The 18131-nt window shown below is 37.0% G+C and overlaps 2 protein-coding genes across 2 annotated transcripts in view; one reads left to right on the forward strand and one right to left on the reverse strand.

Moving 5' to 3' along the window:
* RECQL (RecQ like helicase) overlaps positions 1 to 1255 on the reverse strand; it is a 54158-nt gene extending 52903 nt beyond the window's left edge. The window contains exon 1 of the mRNA XM_004771784.3: positions 1172 to 1255. The gene's annotated coding sequence lies outside the window, so the exon portion shown is untranslated. The remainder of the gene's footprint in view (positions 1 to 1171) is intronic.
* Positions 1047 to 15243, forward strand: GOLT1B (golgi transport 1B). Its single transcript, XM_004771783.3, has 6 exons — positions 1047 to 1250; positions 1334 to 1556; positions 7471 to 7562; positions 9464 to 9642; positions 10573 to 10654; positions 12795 to 15243. Exons 1-6 carry the CDS (start codon positions 1047 to 1049, stop codon positions 12831 to 12833), a joined length of 819 nt encoding a protein of 272 aa, XP_004771840.2. The 3' UTR covers positions 12834 to 15243.
* Positions 15244 to 18131: the final 2888 nt, after the last annotated feature.

The following is an 18131-nucleotide window of genomic DNA, read 5'->3' on the forward strand; positions in this document are numbered from 1 at the left end:
TAATTAAATCATATTTACCTCTCTAATTTGCTGTATACTCTCAAGGGTTTTAAAGACGGATCAGCAGCCACTCCCATGCCAAACAGTATCCATCAGATCAGACAACTGGATGAAATCAACAATAACCCCATAAATGATGAAGATGGTGACATGATGCCTGAGCCTAATGACTCAACTAATGGCAACAGCAAAAATGTGACTCTTCAGCCTGAATACATCAACAGAGGAACCTGAAAATTACACTATACTGGTTGATCAGAATAACCAAAAAGGGGGAATTGTTAAAATAAAAAGCAAGCCAGTCTTGAAAATTCCCTGAGCAGACAAAACCAGTTTGGTCATACAAAGCTCAGGTGAGCTTATTTTCTAAGACTAACTTCAGCTAGACAATTACTTGTTTATACTGTTGGAAAACACAAGCAAAAACCGTTTCCCAAGGTTGACATGAGTAACCACTAACCAATTCCCTGTCACCTCGGGAAATGTTCCTATTCTAATCCCCGCGGAGACTGCTTACTCTCTAAGCTGCTTGGCAACAACATACCCCCGATCCTCCTTCCCGTTTTGGCTTGAGCGCTCCCGGTTCCCCAGCTGTTCTGTGGTGGGTGCACAACAGACGTTTACTAATGACCACTTCAGGGACCCACTGGTGTTCCGTCTGCTACTTCCGAACTCGCGACAGCACCACAGTAAATACTTCGCGGGGTCACAGCCGGTCATTGGGCCTGGAGCAAACACCGCTGAGGAACCACAGGCTAGAGCAGACGCCCGCCCCCCTCTCCCCAGCACCGGCCTTTAGAAAACAACAGCTCCCCTATGCTCGTGCGTCCCCCGGTGGTGCTGCCCGTATACAGACTCCGGTAACCTAGCTTCCTGCGTGGACAAAGCCAGAAGTTTTGGGGAGAGGGGGCAGTCCGACGCACCCCTCAAGGACCAAGTTCCATCAGAAACCGGCGAGGTCCTCGCCGTCTCTCTCCTACCGAAGTATCAGAGAACGGAAGGGACCCGGGACACACCGACCTCACCCTCAGGGAGGGAAAGGCAAAATGAGCCCTCCCCGAGCAGATTTACCCCGAATTTTTCCCCAGGGGTTAAAGGACCCCTTCACCCCACCCAGCCCAGCCGCCTCGCTCTCCGACCTCAAAGTGCCGGCCCTCCACACCATACTTACCGATTTCAGCCGCCCTCGCGTGAAAACTTCCCGCCACCAGCCTTTCCTTTTCCTCCAGCTGCGAGCACCCGCCCTTCCGGTTAGGTTTCCTCAGCCAATAACAAGTGACACCCTTCTCTAATTGGTGAAGAGGTGCAACCACTATCTGCGTCATCGAACAAGACTACGGATGATTGGTTTACATTGGGGGCGGGCTCAGCCAATGGGAAGCGGTCTTGGAGCTGGGGTGGGGAAGGCTGCGTGTTTCCGGAAGACGTGGCGGCTCTGCCCTGGGTTGTTTCCCGGCTTCTCTTCTCCCGTCTTTGCTTCACGCCCTGGGCGCCTGGAGGTCCGGTAGCCGCTGCCCTCACTGCCGCAGCCATGATCTCCTTAACAGACACCCAGAGTAAGGACTTGCCCCCGATCCTCTTACACCCGTTCCTTGAGCTCGTCTCCCCCCGCCGCTCTCTCCAGGTCAATGAATGAAGCTCGGCGTTGGGGGCGGCGGCCTGCGGGACTGAGCAAGGGATGCGGGACCAGGAGGACTGCCTTGAGGGGACGGGAGCTGGATTTGCAGTGGCCGACGTGGGAGGAGGATCAGTGGGATCTGGGGAGGGGGAAGTCTTTGCTGAGCCTTGCACCAGGGTCCCGCTCTTCTCACTCCCAGTGAGATGGGGGCTTTGTTCCTGCAGGTGGTCACAAGAGAAAGTTTGATGCGCGGTGCCCGTGGTTCACACTTGGGAATATTTGTGCACATGACAGGCTGGGGGTCCTCTACTGGCCGGTTGTTCGGGAGGCGGTATTTTAAGTGTCACCTAGTATGGGCTTGGGTCTTTTAAATACATACAAATATATATAACCATATATGTATATATGTGGTTACACTTAAATATTACGAGTATTTCGCCTTTTGCCACCTCTGGAAGCGACCTTCCAAAGATTCCTTGAAACGACTTCACTCTTCTACCACCTAATGTTTCCACAGTAGTAAAAAAGCCACCTTGTGTTCAGTGAAACGATTTCTTTCCTTAATATTGTGTATCTTGTTCTTTATTTTAGCATCTCTTTCTGCCTACCACAGAGTTCTCAAGGCCTAGCTTATGTCTGTTAGCGTTGTATCTGTTTCCGTTTCTTTCGTTATAACACTCTTATTTCTACCCTTGTGTCAACCTTAATCATTTTCGTATTTACATATCTGCCCAACCGTGTGGGTCCTATCTATTAATGATCGTGATAGTCTTTTTGTCTCACATTGCTTTATCTGCTATGATCTTCATTTCTTATTCGGCTTAACTTAGTTTGATTTTCAAGATTTTAAGAACTAAAAAAGTCTGTTAAAAATAGAATTTCAGGGACGCCTGGGTGGCTCAGCTGGTTAAGCGGCTGCCTTCGGCTCAGGTCATGATCCCAGCGTCCTGGGATCGAGTCCCGCATCGGGCTCCTTGCTCAGCAGGGAGCCTGCTTCTCCCTCTGCCTCTGCCTACCACTGTCTGCTTGTGCTCACTCTCGCTCCTCTCTCTCTCTGACAAATAAATAAAATCTTAAAAAAAAAAAAATAGAATTTCAGGGGCGCCCGGGTGGTCCAGTGGGTTAAAACCTCTGCCTTCGGCTCAGGTCATGATCCCAGCCTCCTGGGATTAAGCCCGGCATCGCATCGGGCTCTCTGCTCCGCGGAGAGCCTGCTTCCTTCTGTTTCTCTGCCTGCCTCTCTGCCTACTTGTGATCTCTGTCTGTCAAGTAAATAAATAAAATCTTTTTAAAAATAAATAATAAATAAATAGAATTTCATTGTAAATTCCCTACTTTAAAGTGGAGACTTAAGGTTTGTATAGAAGTCATGGCTGACTTGAACTTGACAGAACTTCTCAGGTCTCATATACACTACCAACTCAGTCAAGCTCTTCTCATTTCTATGGTTGGATGGGTCTGCACTTTGGAGCTACCTGCACTGGCCCAGGAAGGGTACCTGTTTTGGTCTGTTGGCCTGTTCTGATCAGAAAACACATAAAGTCCCTTTCTTTCTTTCTTTCTTTCTTTTACTGTTATAATAGGAACTAGCAATTGTATGAAGGCAACTTCTTTCATTTTACCAAGTGCTTTCAATATAAACCATTACTTTTTTATAACAGCCCTATAAGGCAGGGAGAAGTATAGCTTTTTTATACATTAGAAGAGGCTCAAAAGAAATTCATTGTATGGTCATAAGGAAAATGACAGAAAGAAAACTTGAACCCAGGTCTACTGGCTCAGAAACCTTTGTGTCCACTGTACCCTACTAGCATCTAAGAAAACTGGGTATAAACTTTATTTGAGATCTGTCTTAGAATACTGTGGGTCTTTCATGCAAAAATAGATACAACATTAGGTATTTATCTATAAAATTATGCATTGACTTTTTTGATAGATTATGTAGGAAATTCAGAATCTATTGTCTTTGTGATAGCATCCTATTTCTCTTGATTAAAACCCTAATTTAAAATTAGGTTGTCCAAGAAAATTAGAATTGTATACATAAATTGCTAAAACTTATTTCTAATTCTACTAATTAGAGAAAGTACTTAATCTTTACACAGCTTACCTATCAGTGAAGTATTATTACTTCTCCTTTCTGAGTCTGATTATTACATAGATAAAATATGAACTATGTATCCCTTGCATAGAGATTTTCTTCTATTGAAGACTTCTTATAGGGACAAGTGCCTGATTTACATTCTTCCAAAATCCCAAACAAAGGGATTGGATTGGAATGTGGGCAGAATAGGGAGCATCCTCCTTCATTAAATCAATGAAGAAGATGAAATTATATTCTTTGTTGCTCATTTGCCAAATGTTTTGGTAGGACAGTGGATTGGAACACAAAATGGTTAGTGAACCAAAAGCTCTTTGGATTTCAAATGGTGTGTGTGTGTGTTTAACTGCAGAAATTGACCATCATTCAAGTGATTTACCAAGATTATTCTGGGATTCTGATTCTGGAAGAGAGTGACCAAGCACTGAACAGAAAAAAAAGCAATTCATAATTGTCTTAAGGGATTCTGTAATAACACTCTCCCACCCCCCTTCATAAAAACACAAGATTTATTGAGGGGGACAGAGTAAGCTAGTTCCCATGCTGCCTCTAGATCTTCACTTCATTATGTCACATTGCTTGGAATTCTATCATGATGTTCAGTTGAGTTGTTCAGCTTGGTTGATATTCAGTCCAGTTGTTTATTATGAAATTTTCTATTTTTTAAAACACATAGTAGGAAAGAAAAAGCTAATATTAAAATTTTCAACTAAGATATCAAAATGCTAACAGTCATTGCTTTTGAATTAAGCATCTTTCCTTGTAAAATTTCCACAAAAAGTTTTTTTTTCTTTCATTTTAGATAAATTGTATTAAACTGCTTTTAGCAAATTGTTCTTTTAAGTAAAAAGTTCTCATAAAGACAAAAGGAATGCAGGTTTGATAATTGCACCAGAGAAAAATAAATTTATTTTACTGGGTATGATTCTGGTGGTGAGCAGGCAAATCTGTGAAGGGCTTTGCTTATGAATGCATAGACAGGGAAAATGGGAATTCGGAAGATGAGAAAGGGCACAGTGAGTCCAGTTAGAGACTTTTGACCCCTTTAGGCCAGGAAATACTTGGCAACATCATGCCAGTGCAAGTTCTGGCAAATATGTTACAGGCAACTGTCTCCTCCTGGGCTTACACAGGATGAAATAGTACAAATGTTTTGGTGCCCATGTTACAGTTGTAAGCTGTGCAGTCCAAAAACTGAACTTCCTGCCCACTCTTCCTGCCCAGCCACTGTGCTGTCCCCCACCATGCATACACATACATACATTTGCTGATTTTATGAGCAAGGATAAGTGGGAGTCTGTGAAATATGGGGCTGGTGCTACTTTTCACCTCACAACTTTGTTAAAGGAATTGCAACATATTTGTGTAAACATTTCAGTAAATGTGAAACCATATCCAGATACTGTCTTTTTCACTCCAGTCAATTTTTAATACTTCTACTAATACCTACTTAGTTGTAGATAACAACTAATCCTATTAAACTTGAATCATCTAAGGGTGCTTCCCCCAGATGTCCAGTATGCTCCAGTGCCCTTGAGTTTCATTTAATCAAACATATTTAACCTGAAAAAAAAAAAAAATCCTGTAGGAAGCAGTATGATGTAATAGTTCAGCATAGGGACTGAGTTCAAATCCTCAACCAGAAGTGTGACTCTGGGCAAACAAAGTTGTTTCTCCAAACCTCAATTTCCTCCATTTCTAAAAGGATGTAATCTCACCCACCTTGCAGTAGTATGGGAAGGATTAAGTAATATAAGGTATGTAAAATGCCCCATCATGGATGATTCATGGCAAATCCTCAGTACGTAGCAGGTGTACTTCCATATAATTTCCTGTCTGATAACAAATATCTCAAAAATTTGGGGGTGCCTGCGTGGCCCGGTCCCTTAAGCATCCAATTCTTGATTTCAGCTCACGTCATGATCTCAGGGTCATGAGATTGAGCACTTCGTCAGACTTCCCACTCAGCACATAGCCTGTGTGAGATTCTTTGCCTCTCCCTCTGCCCCTCCTCCCATCCAAGCTGTCTCCCTCCCTCTCTCTCTCTCTCTAAAATAAATAAACTCTTGAAAAAAAAAAAAAACTCAAAATTTTTATGTAATCATTAGGATAATTTATGAAAAGGTAGAAATTAGTCCTATTTAAATCACTCAACTGCCAGTGACTAAATCCTAACCACTAAATAGTTATACAATGGAATTTTACGTGTTCTTTTGTCCATATTTTCTTCCAGGAAATTATGACAGCTCAACAGCTCAATAGTCATTTTGGTCAATTCTCTTAAGGGATTTAAGCATGAAAGCATTAGCCTCACATTTTCGTAGGATTTTGTCTGTTGGATACACTTATCTTTGTCTGTTGAATACACTTATAATATTTATATTTATGTATAAATATATATATTTATATACCAGTACCTGAATTCTTTTAGGCTAACTTTGGGGGAAAAGGTTGTTGGAATGGAAGGCAGTAGTTAACTATAAATTGAGGAGTTCAGGGATGTAGAAAAATAAATGACAGAAGTGTTCAACTCTGTTATTTTACAGGGACATTTTACATGGCTTAAAAATTTTTTTGAGTAGCTGTGACCTAGATTTTGGCTTTCTGGAGCCAAGGCCAAAAAGTTAAGTAACAGATCAGAAATCATAAATAGTGTATTTAAAATTGGGTTTCTAAAAATATGGTAGTTTCTGCTCTGTTTCATTACTTCATGTAGATAGTATGTATCTGGGTAAAATAAGATTTGGTAAGTATTTCCTGAAAGCAAAACTAAAATGATCAAAGAGGTGACTTAGTGGCTTAGGCTTTTAGCATTAACAGAAAAGGACAACTGTGATCTTAGAAAGTTAAGAATCTTCAGAATAAAAAGATAAGACCAAGAGAATGTAAAGGTAATAAAATCATTGGTTTTATATAAGGATGACCATAAACTTCAATGCTTACACTTCGATCACTGCTATATGCTCCATACCTAGAAGAGATGCTGGCATCTAGGAGTTGATTCTTTGTTTTTGAACGAAAAGAATAAAACCCCAACACATTAATATTAAGTAAAACTGTTCTTTGAAACATTTGGAGAGCTGATATTAGTACTTAGACACTAATTGTGTGAATGGATTCATGGGTTAGATAATTTATAGATGATAAAAACATATCATCAAGAAGTTAAAATTGATGCCTAACCTCCTGAAAATTAACTTTTGAGGAGACAATGATGTGCTTCTCAAAGTACTGCCCTTGTGAGAAGCAGTGTGTCATGGAGTGAAGTATATTGTGCTGACCTATGATAGCATTTCTACTAGGTTAAAGAAGGTCTTAATTTAAGAGGGGAAGGAGGTAACTGTAGATATTGTGCATATAAATAATAGTCCTAGAATATGAAAGGAGATAAATAGTAAAAGAAAACCCATATAGTTATGTTTGATGCCAGAGGGGTTCTTGGGAGGGAAAAGTATATAATCAAAGGTTTAGAATCCTGATGATCTTTCTCTGTCATGCATATGTTTATGAGAAGTGCTATTTGTCATATAAGGATTAGAGACTTCCATTTATATCTTAAATTTTGAGGTTATTTGCTGCTATTAGTTTAATCTATTATAGATCTTAGTGAATGTCATAAAGTTAACCTGCAATGCTGAGACCTACTTTCTTATATCAGCCAAAAGAAAAACTAAAAAATTTTCTTAGTTTACGGGGATCTTAACGTAACTTATATTTTTCTCTGCCCTTAACTATATAACTTATATTGCAGAAATTGGAATGGGATTAACAGGATTTGGAGTGTTTTTCCTGTTCTTTGGAATGATTCTCTTTTTTGACAAAGCTCTACTGGCTATTGGAAATGTGAGTTTTTCAACATATATTTTAACTGAAGTCATAAGGAAACTTGAATTACAAATGAATTATTGCCTGCTGTTAAATTTGGGGGGAAATAATTCACTGTTACTCATGTAAAGATTCCTATTGTCTTCTCTGTTTACATTAGTAATAAAACCTATTTCGGCCTGGGTGGCTAAGTTGATTAAACACCTGCCTTTGGCTCAGGTCATTATCTCAGGTTCCTGGAATGGAGCCCACATCAGGGGCTCCCTGCTCAGTGGGAAGCGTGCTTCTCCCTCTCACTCTGCCTGTTCCTCCCCCTGCTTGTGCTCTCTCTCTCTGTGTCATATAAATAAAATCTGTAAAAACAAAACAAACAAAACCTGTTTAAATAAAAGGTAAACACTTAAAGAGGTTTTTTTTTCATTTATTTTTTTTATAAACATATAATGTATTATTAGACCCAGGGGTACAGGTACCCTCCCCAATGTCCATAACCCCACCACCCTCTCCCTACCCACCTTCCCCTGGCAACCCTCTGTTTGCTTTGTGAGATTAATAAGAGTCTCTCATGGTTTGTCTCCCTCCCTTCCTCCCCCCCACAAACCTCCCACCTTGCATCTCCACTTCCTCATATCAGGGAGATCATATGATAGTTGTCTTTCTCCAATTGACTTATTTCACTAAGCATGATACCCTCTAGTTCCATCCACGTTGTCGCAAATAGCAAGATTTCATTTTTAAAGTGGTTTTTGAATGACTACCCTGTTGAGTGTTTGATATGTAATACACAATAGATTAAATCAAGGCTGCCTTTAGTTAGGAGTTCAAAGTAGATGACTTGGTATCCCCCATGTCTTGGTAAATTTATTAATATGTCTAACTTAGAACATATGACTTGAAACATTTGGTTCAGTAGCATAAAATAAACATATTTTTAAAAACCATTTAAACCTCTTAATATATCTGTATATTAAGAGTCGATTTGCTGAGAAAAGTATGTTTATTGTTTATTTGGAATATGTACTTTGTTGTCTATGTGTGAAGGTTGTGCAGGAGTTCTGGAAATCATAATCCTTTTAAGAAGACAACAAAGTTACTGAATAGTGTTAAATATCTTCGAAGTATACATTATTATAGAGCTTTTAATTGGAAATTAGAAAATATAAGATTAACAAAACTATTCCAAATTGATGTTTTAGTTAATAATATAAGCGCCATTGCTCTCTAAGAATATGAAGCTTAACTGTTTAGGCTCAAACATTAAAGATAGTTACAAAGGCAAGTATTAGGATTAAAACCTGGGGGAAAAGCAAGCTTTTAATAGATGACCATTTTTTGCACGCTATCTGAAAACATACAAAATATGTGTATATTTGAGAACATACAACTTTATTTTTATTTCTGCTGCCACCATAGATTCTGAAATAAGTAAGACTAAGATCTTCTTCCTGGCTTTGCATGGTTTCCTCTATCAGCTTGGCCATGTCAGTATTTCTCCCATCCATAGGAACTCCTGAAGCCCATGGTGAAGTGTATTTCCGGGTGACATGTTTATGGGCCGCCTTCCTCTTTTGCTCTGCCACTCCTCAGCTTAACTAAAGCCCTCTCCATCTCACTTACCTGGGAAAACACTGCATATGCACCTGCCTTTTGGTAACATCTGATCTTTCTTTGATACTCTTTTTCTCCATTTAATCAAGATAGAAGAGGACTGAGAAGAGTGGAATCCAACTCCAGCTTTCCTGTGCTTAGCCCACTCCTTGATTCTGCCTCTTGGTGTGCATCATAGTTTCCTCCAGCCAGTTGCCCCCATTGAGAGCCAGATGTGCTGCTTTTTATTATATTTAGCTTTGACCTTGCTTTTCAAATTTATGCAGTATGTTTGACTACTTTTTCTATCTTGCATTTTCTTTCTCTTCTAGGTTTTATTTGTAGCTGGCTTGGCTTTTGTCATTGGTTTAGAAAGAACATTCAGATTCTTCTTCCAAAAACATAAAATGAAAGCTACAGGATTTTTCCTGGGTGGAGTATTTGTAGTCCTTATTGGTTGGCCTTTGATAGGCATGATCTTTGAAATCTATGGATTCTTTCTCTTGTTCAGGTAAGGCAATTATTTTATTTTACTTTTTCTCTTTCAATAAACTAGTAGGCCAGATAATTAATTATTATAAAAACCTAGACATTTGCATCAGCATGAGTACAAAGACCGTAATTTTCTCAAATGGATTTTTTTTACATTGAATCTTTTATTAAATCTCTTATTAGATAATTCAGTCAACTATAAAAATGTTTATTAAATGTAGATGATTGCCAGTAGGGTCACTGTCTTGTATTTTCAACATGATAAAATTGGTTTTTATTGGGAATTTAAAGCATTATCTTTCTATTGAAGGCACTTTGCATTTAAGGCACTTTGTTATTTTTAGCAACGAAACAGTGATACATACATACATACAGTTTTTAATTCATAGAACCTGATACTGCATAGTTACTGCCACTGGATGGCAATTCTTTTAGTACATACACATATTAGAAAATTTTGTACCAAACACAGTATGGTAGTTTTGATCAGTGTTTTACAAATGCTAGTTACTAAGTGAATAAACAACAGTATTCTATGTGAGAAAATACCTTTTAAATAAGGTTGGTTTAATTATTTATTCAAGACACATATATCCTTTGTCTTCTATCTGCCAAATACTGTGTCATTCACGGGAGACATAAAACCAAGTAAGCATCAAATCTGCTTTAGAGAATGTCTCATTTCTATAATGGGAAATAGACTATAAAGAGACCAGGAGGTTATAGTAGTAATGTGTTATAGATGTATAAGCACAATACTGTAGAAGTATAATAAAGAAATGAAATCTGGGGAGAGGTAAGAAACATTACCACTAAAGGTAACATTTGAAATTTGAAATCTCCAGAACGTTCAAAAGTTCAACTAGATCTTTTCTTTTTACTTGGTTAGCAGTTGATTTTGGTAATAAGGATCTGTAAGTTCTGAGAACCATTTTTTCCTTCTTCCTAGGGGCTTTTTTCCTGTGGTCATTGGCTTTATTAGAAGAGTGCCAGTCCTTGGATCCCTCTTGAATTTACCTGGAATTAGATCAGTAAGTTATCATGTATTAGAAATAAAATTTGTAAACCATCAAAATAGTACTCTTTGATGCTCCTCAAGGATTACAATAATCAATACCTGATTGATAAGTTTTTTATTATTATATAAATTGTTACATCACCATAGATCATGGTTACCATGAATATCAGAGAAAATAATCATTGCTAACTGTAAAAAACCTGAAATTTTGTTTCACTATGTCCATTTTTAATATTCTTGATTTTTTAAAATGTAACTCAGACTGATATGCTATGCCACCTTTCTCTTTGAGAGTTCAAGGTTCTTTACAATTAACTTTTATATGATTTCTAATCTTAGAAGTCATTATGTAAAAAGGACATCATTATTTCTTTTTTCTTTTTTTTTTTTTAAGATTTTATTTATTTGACAGACAAGAGATCACAAGTAGGCAGAGAGGCAGGCAGAGAGAGAGAGGGAAACAGGCTCCCTGCTCAGCAGAGAGCCTGATGTAGGGCTCGATCCTACATCATGGCCTGAGCTAATGGCAGAGGCTTAACCCACTGAACCACCCAGGCACCCCAGGATGTCATTATTTCTAATAAGATTTTCTTTCTTAGACTGTATCACCAGATAGTGTGCATTAAGGCAATAAAATCAATCACAATCATACTGGAAGTCAGATGATAAAATTCTGTTTCCAGCTCTCTCCACAGTTTGAATGATCTCACAAATCTGTTCCTTCAAGATGGGCCATCAACTTCCTAAAGTTGTTTACAGACGTTTGTAGATGTTTATAGAGAGATAATCCGTAGCATTAACTGGTTTCTCAGAGAGCTAAAGGATGTCTTACCCACTGAAGAATGGGTTTTGCTATAAGACAAAATCTCATTTCCAACCTCAAGTCAATTTTCTCAGTCAGAATCTTATAGCCTAGACAACCTAGATATTTGAAGTTACCTTTGGGGAGAGAATGTTTTGCTTTCTCTCCTCCTAAATTTCCTTTAAAATCCTAATGAATCCATAGTACTTTCAAAGCAGCTTTTAGTTTTGACGTGCCAATCACCTATTTATAATGATATAAAATGTTGGAATTTGGGCTGATGGGGGTTATGTCCAGATCTCATTTACATTAATCTCCAAACTCATACTGTAGTCATGTTGTTTTTACTTACAAATTTTACTTTTGAATTTTTACAATGGCTTTTGAATTTACCGAAACTTCTAGTTATAGAGTTGTAAACATTATTCACATCCTTAATTTAAGGATTCTTCAGTATTTGCATAAATGGACAGCCAGTACTATAAATTATGTTTCCTATTATCATTACTTCATTATAATAAATGGTTCAGTAAAAATGTGAATAGTGAAATGAAAGGAAAGGTTAAATGATTGCTAGATTTTGATAGTATTATGACCACTTGGGTTACATAACTTTTAATATGTCTCCACTAATTATTTTGTTTTAATATTTGCATCACCATCTGGAATGCTGAAGAAGGCCCAGTTGCTTTACATTTGGGGTGGAGTAGCCAAAGTAAATAACCACTTACATTAACGTGTGTTAAAATTTATATTCAATAACTATAAACTTGTGCTTGCCTCATTACATCTGTTTTTAATGTCATTGCCACTTTGAGTCTGAAGTCCAGAATACACATTTAAAGTATTTTTAGTCAATAGATGTTGTTAATTACTGAACTTAATGGAGTTAAATCTGTTTGTTCAAAGACTACATAGGCCCAGAAGAGATCCTCAGTAATGGTCAGTTGAAATATCTTATTGGGTTCATTAATGCATGAATGGCTGACATTTCAGCTTTTGTTTTTTTTTTGTTTTTTTTGTTTTGTTTTGTTTTGTTAAGCTAGCAATGTTTTAACTTCATTTTATCCAATTTTTTTATTCATTGTGTTGCATTTCTCGTGTTGTACCCTTAAAGTCATATGCATAAAATGTCATGCAAAAACAATCTTAGCAAAGAAAATTTTTTTATACACATTTACATGTCAGGAGATTGTGGTGAGTAGTACTGGATTAACCATTGTCAGTCACACCTTAAATTTCCACGAATCTTATATAGCTGGGTATTTTAATCAACATTAAAAATGTTGATACAATGTTTTCATAATGCTGTGGGTTTTCTTTTAATTACCTGTTTTTCTTCTCCTTTCAGTTTGTAGATAAAGTTGGAGAAAGCAACAATATGGTATAACAACAAGTGAATTGAAGACTCATTTAAAATATTGTATTATTTATAAAATCCTTTGAAGAATATTCAGCACAAAATTAAATTACATGAAATAGCTTGTAATGTTCTTTACAGAAGTTTAAAACGTGTAGTCTACAGAGTACCAATAGCAGTTAACAAAGAGGCCATGAGAACAGGCTTCTAATCAAGTGAGCTAAGAAGTCAGCAAGCAAACTAAAGGAGATGAATCTATGTTACAATACTTATTGAAACTCTTGAAGGCGATTTTTATTGTTTATCCACAATATGCGAAACACAGCCATCCTTGGAGAACTGTGGGGCCTGTTTCTTTTCTTCTTCTTTTGAAGGCGCAAGAGCACCCGTAGGCATTTGCTTTTTAGAAATATCCACTGGAGTGGCAAAAGTATTTCCAGTTGCACTGTGTGTCTGAAAGTGATGCATGAGTTAGATTGGATTATGTCATTTAATGTATTAAAACTAAGGAAAACCCAGTTTTGATGTATTAATCACTTTTTTTTTTGTAAACATATGGTTAAAATAAAACATTTGTGGTTCTTCTGATTCTTAATATTTTAAAGCCAGATGAAAATCTGAACTAGATATTCACTGACAGAATATGCAAAGGTCATTCTTTATAACTAAACACTCCAGAACTACTCATACTTCTTGAGAGTCTGACCTAATTATCTGTATCTTTCATTACATGTAAGCATCTAACAAAAACCACTAAGTAGTCTGTTACATACCTTTTTTCATTGAATAGTCTTTTATTTAAGATACCAAATGATGCAAGCCAAATGGGTTTTTCCGTCATGGTGTAGTTTTTCTATTTTGTGTTTTGTTGTTTTTTTTTTACTTTTGTAGTGATTTTATCATTTTCCTTTTCATAAATTAAATAACTTGATAATATTTAAGATGTAACATGTTAAAAGGTTAAATTTACATTTGTTAAGAGCTTTCCATGTAAAGCTGAGTTTTCCTTTATTTTTAGCTTTTTCCTAACATCAAAATCAATATGCATGATCAATCCTTCATAAGATCACTCTTTGTCTTGAGTTCATGGAGAAAATATCTGAATTCACATGTTAAAGTTAGTTTACTATAATTAAACAGACTATAGTTTCTTAAAAACATGACACTAAAAAAATGTGTTGTTTTTTTCTACCATTGATGCTTGTCTGGCAGAAAGAAACAGTGGCCATTTCTTCATTAGTTTTCTGAGGTGGCTGCTTTTCTGGTAGATGTAAGAACACGTTTCAACAGTTATAGTACTACTTGTTTTACCACTAATGATTGCACTATTTACTTTTTTTTAACAGTTGCATAGCTTCTTAATGTACAAAATCATAACTGAAATTTGTGATTTTTATTTACAAACACGTCTACAAAATATATCACAGCTTATGTTATTTTTAGTTAAATCTTGATGCACAGAGAACACCCATCCTTGCTGGTCTAAAGAAGAAAAGACTTGGTATATAGTTCAATGGTTCAGTCTTGTGGATTACTGCCTTTTGGTACTGGCATTTGACTTATGACATAATCTGTGAAACTAGATGATATTGATGAAATGAGACTCCTACCTCAATAGTTCATGGAATAATAAGAGATCTAGTGTTGTGTCTAATGTTCTTCAAAAAAGTAATATCCTCATTTGAAGAGTGTCAAGTATATACATATTTTGGGGATCGACTTATACAAGTTGCCCTGTAGGACTCTTATACATATTTTTGACTGATCCATATTATTTTCAGTGGCTAGATAATTCTACTTTTTAGAACAAGAACTGTATCTGTTAATGTAAGGAACATCTATATTATTTAACTCCTTTGTAGACATGAATTTCTATCAAAATGTTCTTTGCACTGTAACAGATCTCTTTTTCAAAATCTTACTTCAGAATTGTTATTAGAAGTTGTGTAAAGGATTTGATAATCTCCCAGTCCTTAGTAAGATTGAGAGGCTAGAGCAGTTTTCAGTTGTCAAAGAGTCCACAGTTAATTTCAAATGTGAGTTTGGGGCTGCTTGGCAGCATTGTATATTTCTTCTCAGAACCACTGATGAGGCTCTGTTTTTAAACATACTAGTCTTCTGACAGAAAGCACTGTACATTATATTGTTTCTTTCTTTCCAAAGTTGGCCTTCTGTCTTTGTGACAAAAATATACTTTGATTATTGCTATGAAGATGGAGGAAAAGGTCTAATACTACTTAGCCTTAAGTGTACCTGGCATTGTTCAAATGTATTTTCTGTAACAGAAACATACTTGCAATGTTTTTCTTTTCCCCTTATAAATTGTAATTTCTGGAATATTGCTGCTTTAAAAAGTCTCACAGTCAGATTATATGATCTAACAATTGAATATTGTAAATACACTTGTCTTACCTCTCAATAAAAGGGTACTTTTCTATTATTGGTGGTTGTCTTAGCTCGGGCTACTCTAACTAAATTCTGTAGACTGGGCGGCTTAAACAGGCACTTGTTTCTCACAGTTGTGAATGCTGGGAAGTACAAAAAGAAGGTGAGGGTAGACTTGGCTATTGGTGAGGACCCTCTTTGTAGCTTTCAGACAACTGCCTTCTTGCTACATCTTCATATGGCAGAGAAAACTTTAGTCTCTTTGTCTTAAAAGGACATCAGTCCTGTCATGGGGCAAGGGGATTCATCTTCATAACCCTAATTGCTTCCCCAAAACCCTTCCTCCAAATTCCTTCACATTGGTGGTTAGGGCTTAAATATATGAATTTGGGGAAGATATATATTCAGTCCTTAACCATGGTCAAATGTATCTTTATAATGAAATTCAAAAAATTAATTTAGCATTGCACAGTAACTCACCTCATTTTTTAAAAAATTAGCCTTATATGCAGTTTTCCTTTTAATAAAATGGTCATCATATTTTCCATTTCTAAATTGTTTAAATGTAATCATAAATAGAAATGGATTTCAGGTTAAAAAAAAAAGTGGGCAGTGAACTTAGAAATAGTGGAAAAATGTTTAAATATTTTTTCTCAAAATGAAAAGAATTGGCTAACAACATTGATAATAATAATAACATAATAAGTATTTGTGACAGACAAATTAACTTCACTGTCTTGATTATAAATTTTGGTATGGCTAAAAATCACTAGCCATGTGTACCACTTAAATTACCCTATAAGTATTTGTTGAATCCAGTACTTGAATGCAGGTCTTGACTATTGTCTGGTGAGCCAGAAGTCTTAAATCTTTTTAATAGATTTCTAACTTTGTCCTCTGTGCTGAAAATTTCCAACCTCTACCCTTCTGCTACCTATACCTCAAGGAGGAACTGGGACACAGAAGTAGGATGCCCCAAATCTAACGACTGGCACACTTCTCCACAACCTTACCTCTACTAGCTCTCTAATCAAAGGGTCACCTCTGTCATATCACTCTTGACTCACTATAGCAAAACAGCTGGTCCATCCTTGTCCTCTCATAGAACCTTCCACTTGTTTAAAGTCTTTGATTACAAGAAGAGAGGTTTTCGAGATTCAAAGCCTGGAGGAGGAAGACTGTAGATGCTGACCAATGAGTGGGAAGTTTTATTTTGGAGAGCAGGCCTTCTCTGTGCCCCTGAATGACAGGTAGCCCTTTGAGGAAGTGACTTCTTCTATTTGTGAGACAGCTGGCAGGCCTATGGGACAGACCCACCCGCCCTAGCATAGAATAAAGCAAAGTTAGGAGAATAATCCAATGACTTCATTCATATTATACCCAAATCCTCTGTCATCAAAGGAGTAATTTGGATCTTTTATTATCATAACAGCCATTATCCAGGTAATGACCTGAGATAGGAGTGTTTTCTATGTAAACACAATAATCACTAACCTTGTAAAATACAATTTAAACAATGACCATTATTGTGTAAATGGACTTGGGCACAATTCAGTCAACTGAAAGAACTGTTATAGGCAAAATGGTCTCCATTGAATATGCCTTTAAAAAAAGGTGTATCTTAATTTGTCCAGTGCCCACTGCCTGGTCATAACATCAGCAGAACAAAATTCAGTGGTTTTATCCATCATGAGGTTCTCTTCACACATCTCTAAGTTTGGACCTGTTTAAGTCCTAAAGTGTTGTGATTTAACAAAATTGTATTAGGAGGCAATGCCATTTTAGACAAATGCATTCTAGCATGTTGCTTTTGATAAGACTACAATATTGATAATATGTCAAAACCATTCTCCTCATTTGTGCATATTATGCTGAAAATGGCAGCTTTGACGTAAAGCATGTTCTTGTGAATTCATTAGCTAAACTTTTATAAACAAACCACATTATGCCTTTTCCTTAAAATTGTAAATTCAAAACATGGTTTTTTTGGTGATTCATTTTCCTGTCCCCTTTTCTAAAATGTTTATGTGTTTTTGGTATGGGAAGGGGGAAATAGGCATTTTGCTTATTTGTTAGGTGACCTAGTGGTTGGGTTTCACTTACGAGTTGGTTTGAAACAAACCCATATATAATTTTATTTCTTTTATTGCCCTTTTTTTGGAAGTTGCTATAATCCCTTGAAATTAAATCCTAAAATTCTGAAGTCTGATATTTAAAGAAATGTTAAGATTTTATTCAGTTTTCGTGTTAAGCTATTAGTCCATGGTTTTTATTCTTTCCTGTCTTCTAAGATTGTGGGAAACACTACAGTAACAGCTTTGGCTCCTTCTTGCTTGACTTATGCTTTAAAGGAAGTAAATAGGGGTGCCTGGGTGGCTCAGTGGGTTAAGCTTCTGCCTTCGGCTTGGGTCATGATCTCAGGGTGCTGGGATTGAGCCCCACATCGGGCTTTCTGCTCAGTGAGGTGCCTGCTTCCCTCTCTCTCTCTCTGCCTCTCTGCCTGCTTGTGATCTCTCTCTCTGTCAAATAAATAAGTAAAATCTTTAAAAAATAAATAAATAAAGGGAGTAAATATTCCACAAGTTTCTACGTATAGACAATTTTCTGTATTTCACTCTCATTTACTAACCAAACCTCATGTCTTCACAGGCTGGCAAGTCTAAATATCAAGCACCCAAATCGCAATCTCTCTTACATGAGTATTTGCAGATAGATATCATCAGCCCCTCAAACTTCAATCCCTAATCAAATTTATCTGTTCTCTCCCCATACTCCTTAATATTTCTATGGTAACCATTCTCTCAGCCACAGAGACTCTGAAGTTCCATTTTTATCACCTACATCCTCTAAAGCCTTACTACTCAAAATGTCCTATGATCGGTGGCTTAACATCCATCAGCGTCACCCGGGAGTTTATTAGAAATGCAGAGTTTCAGTGGTTTA

The sequence above is a fragment of the Mustela putorius genome, unplaced genomic scaffold, assembly GCF_011764305.1.
Source record: "Mustela putorius furo isolate JIRA1106 unplaced genomic scaffold, ASM1176430v1.1 tig00537227_pilon_pilon_pilon, whole genome shotgun sequence".
Lineage (NCBI taxonomy): Eukaryota > Metazoa > Chordata > Mammalia > Carnivora > Mustelidae > Mustela > Mustela putorius.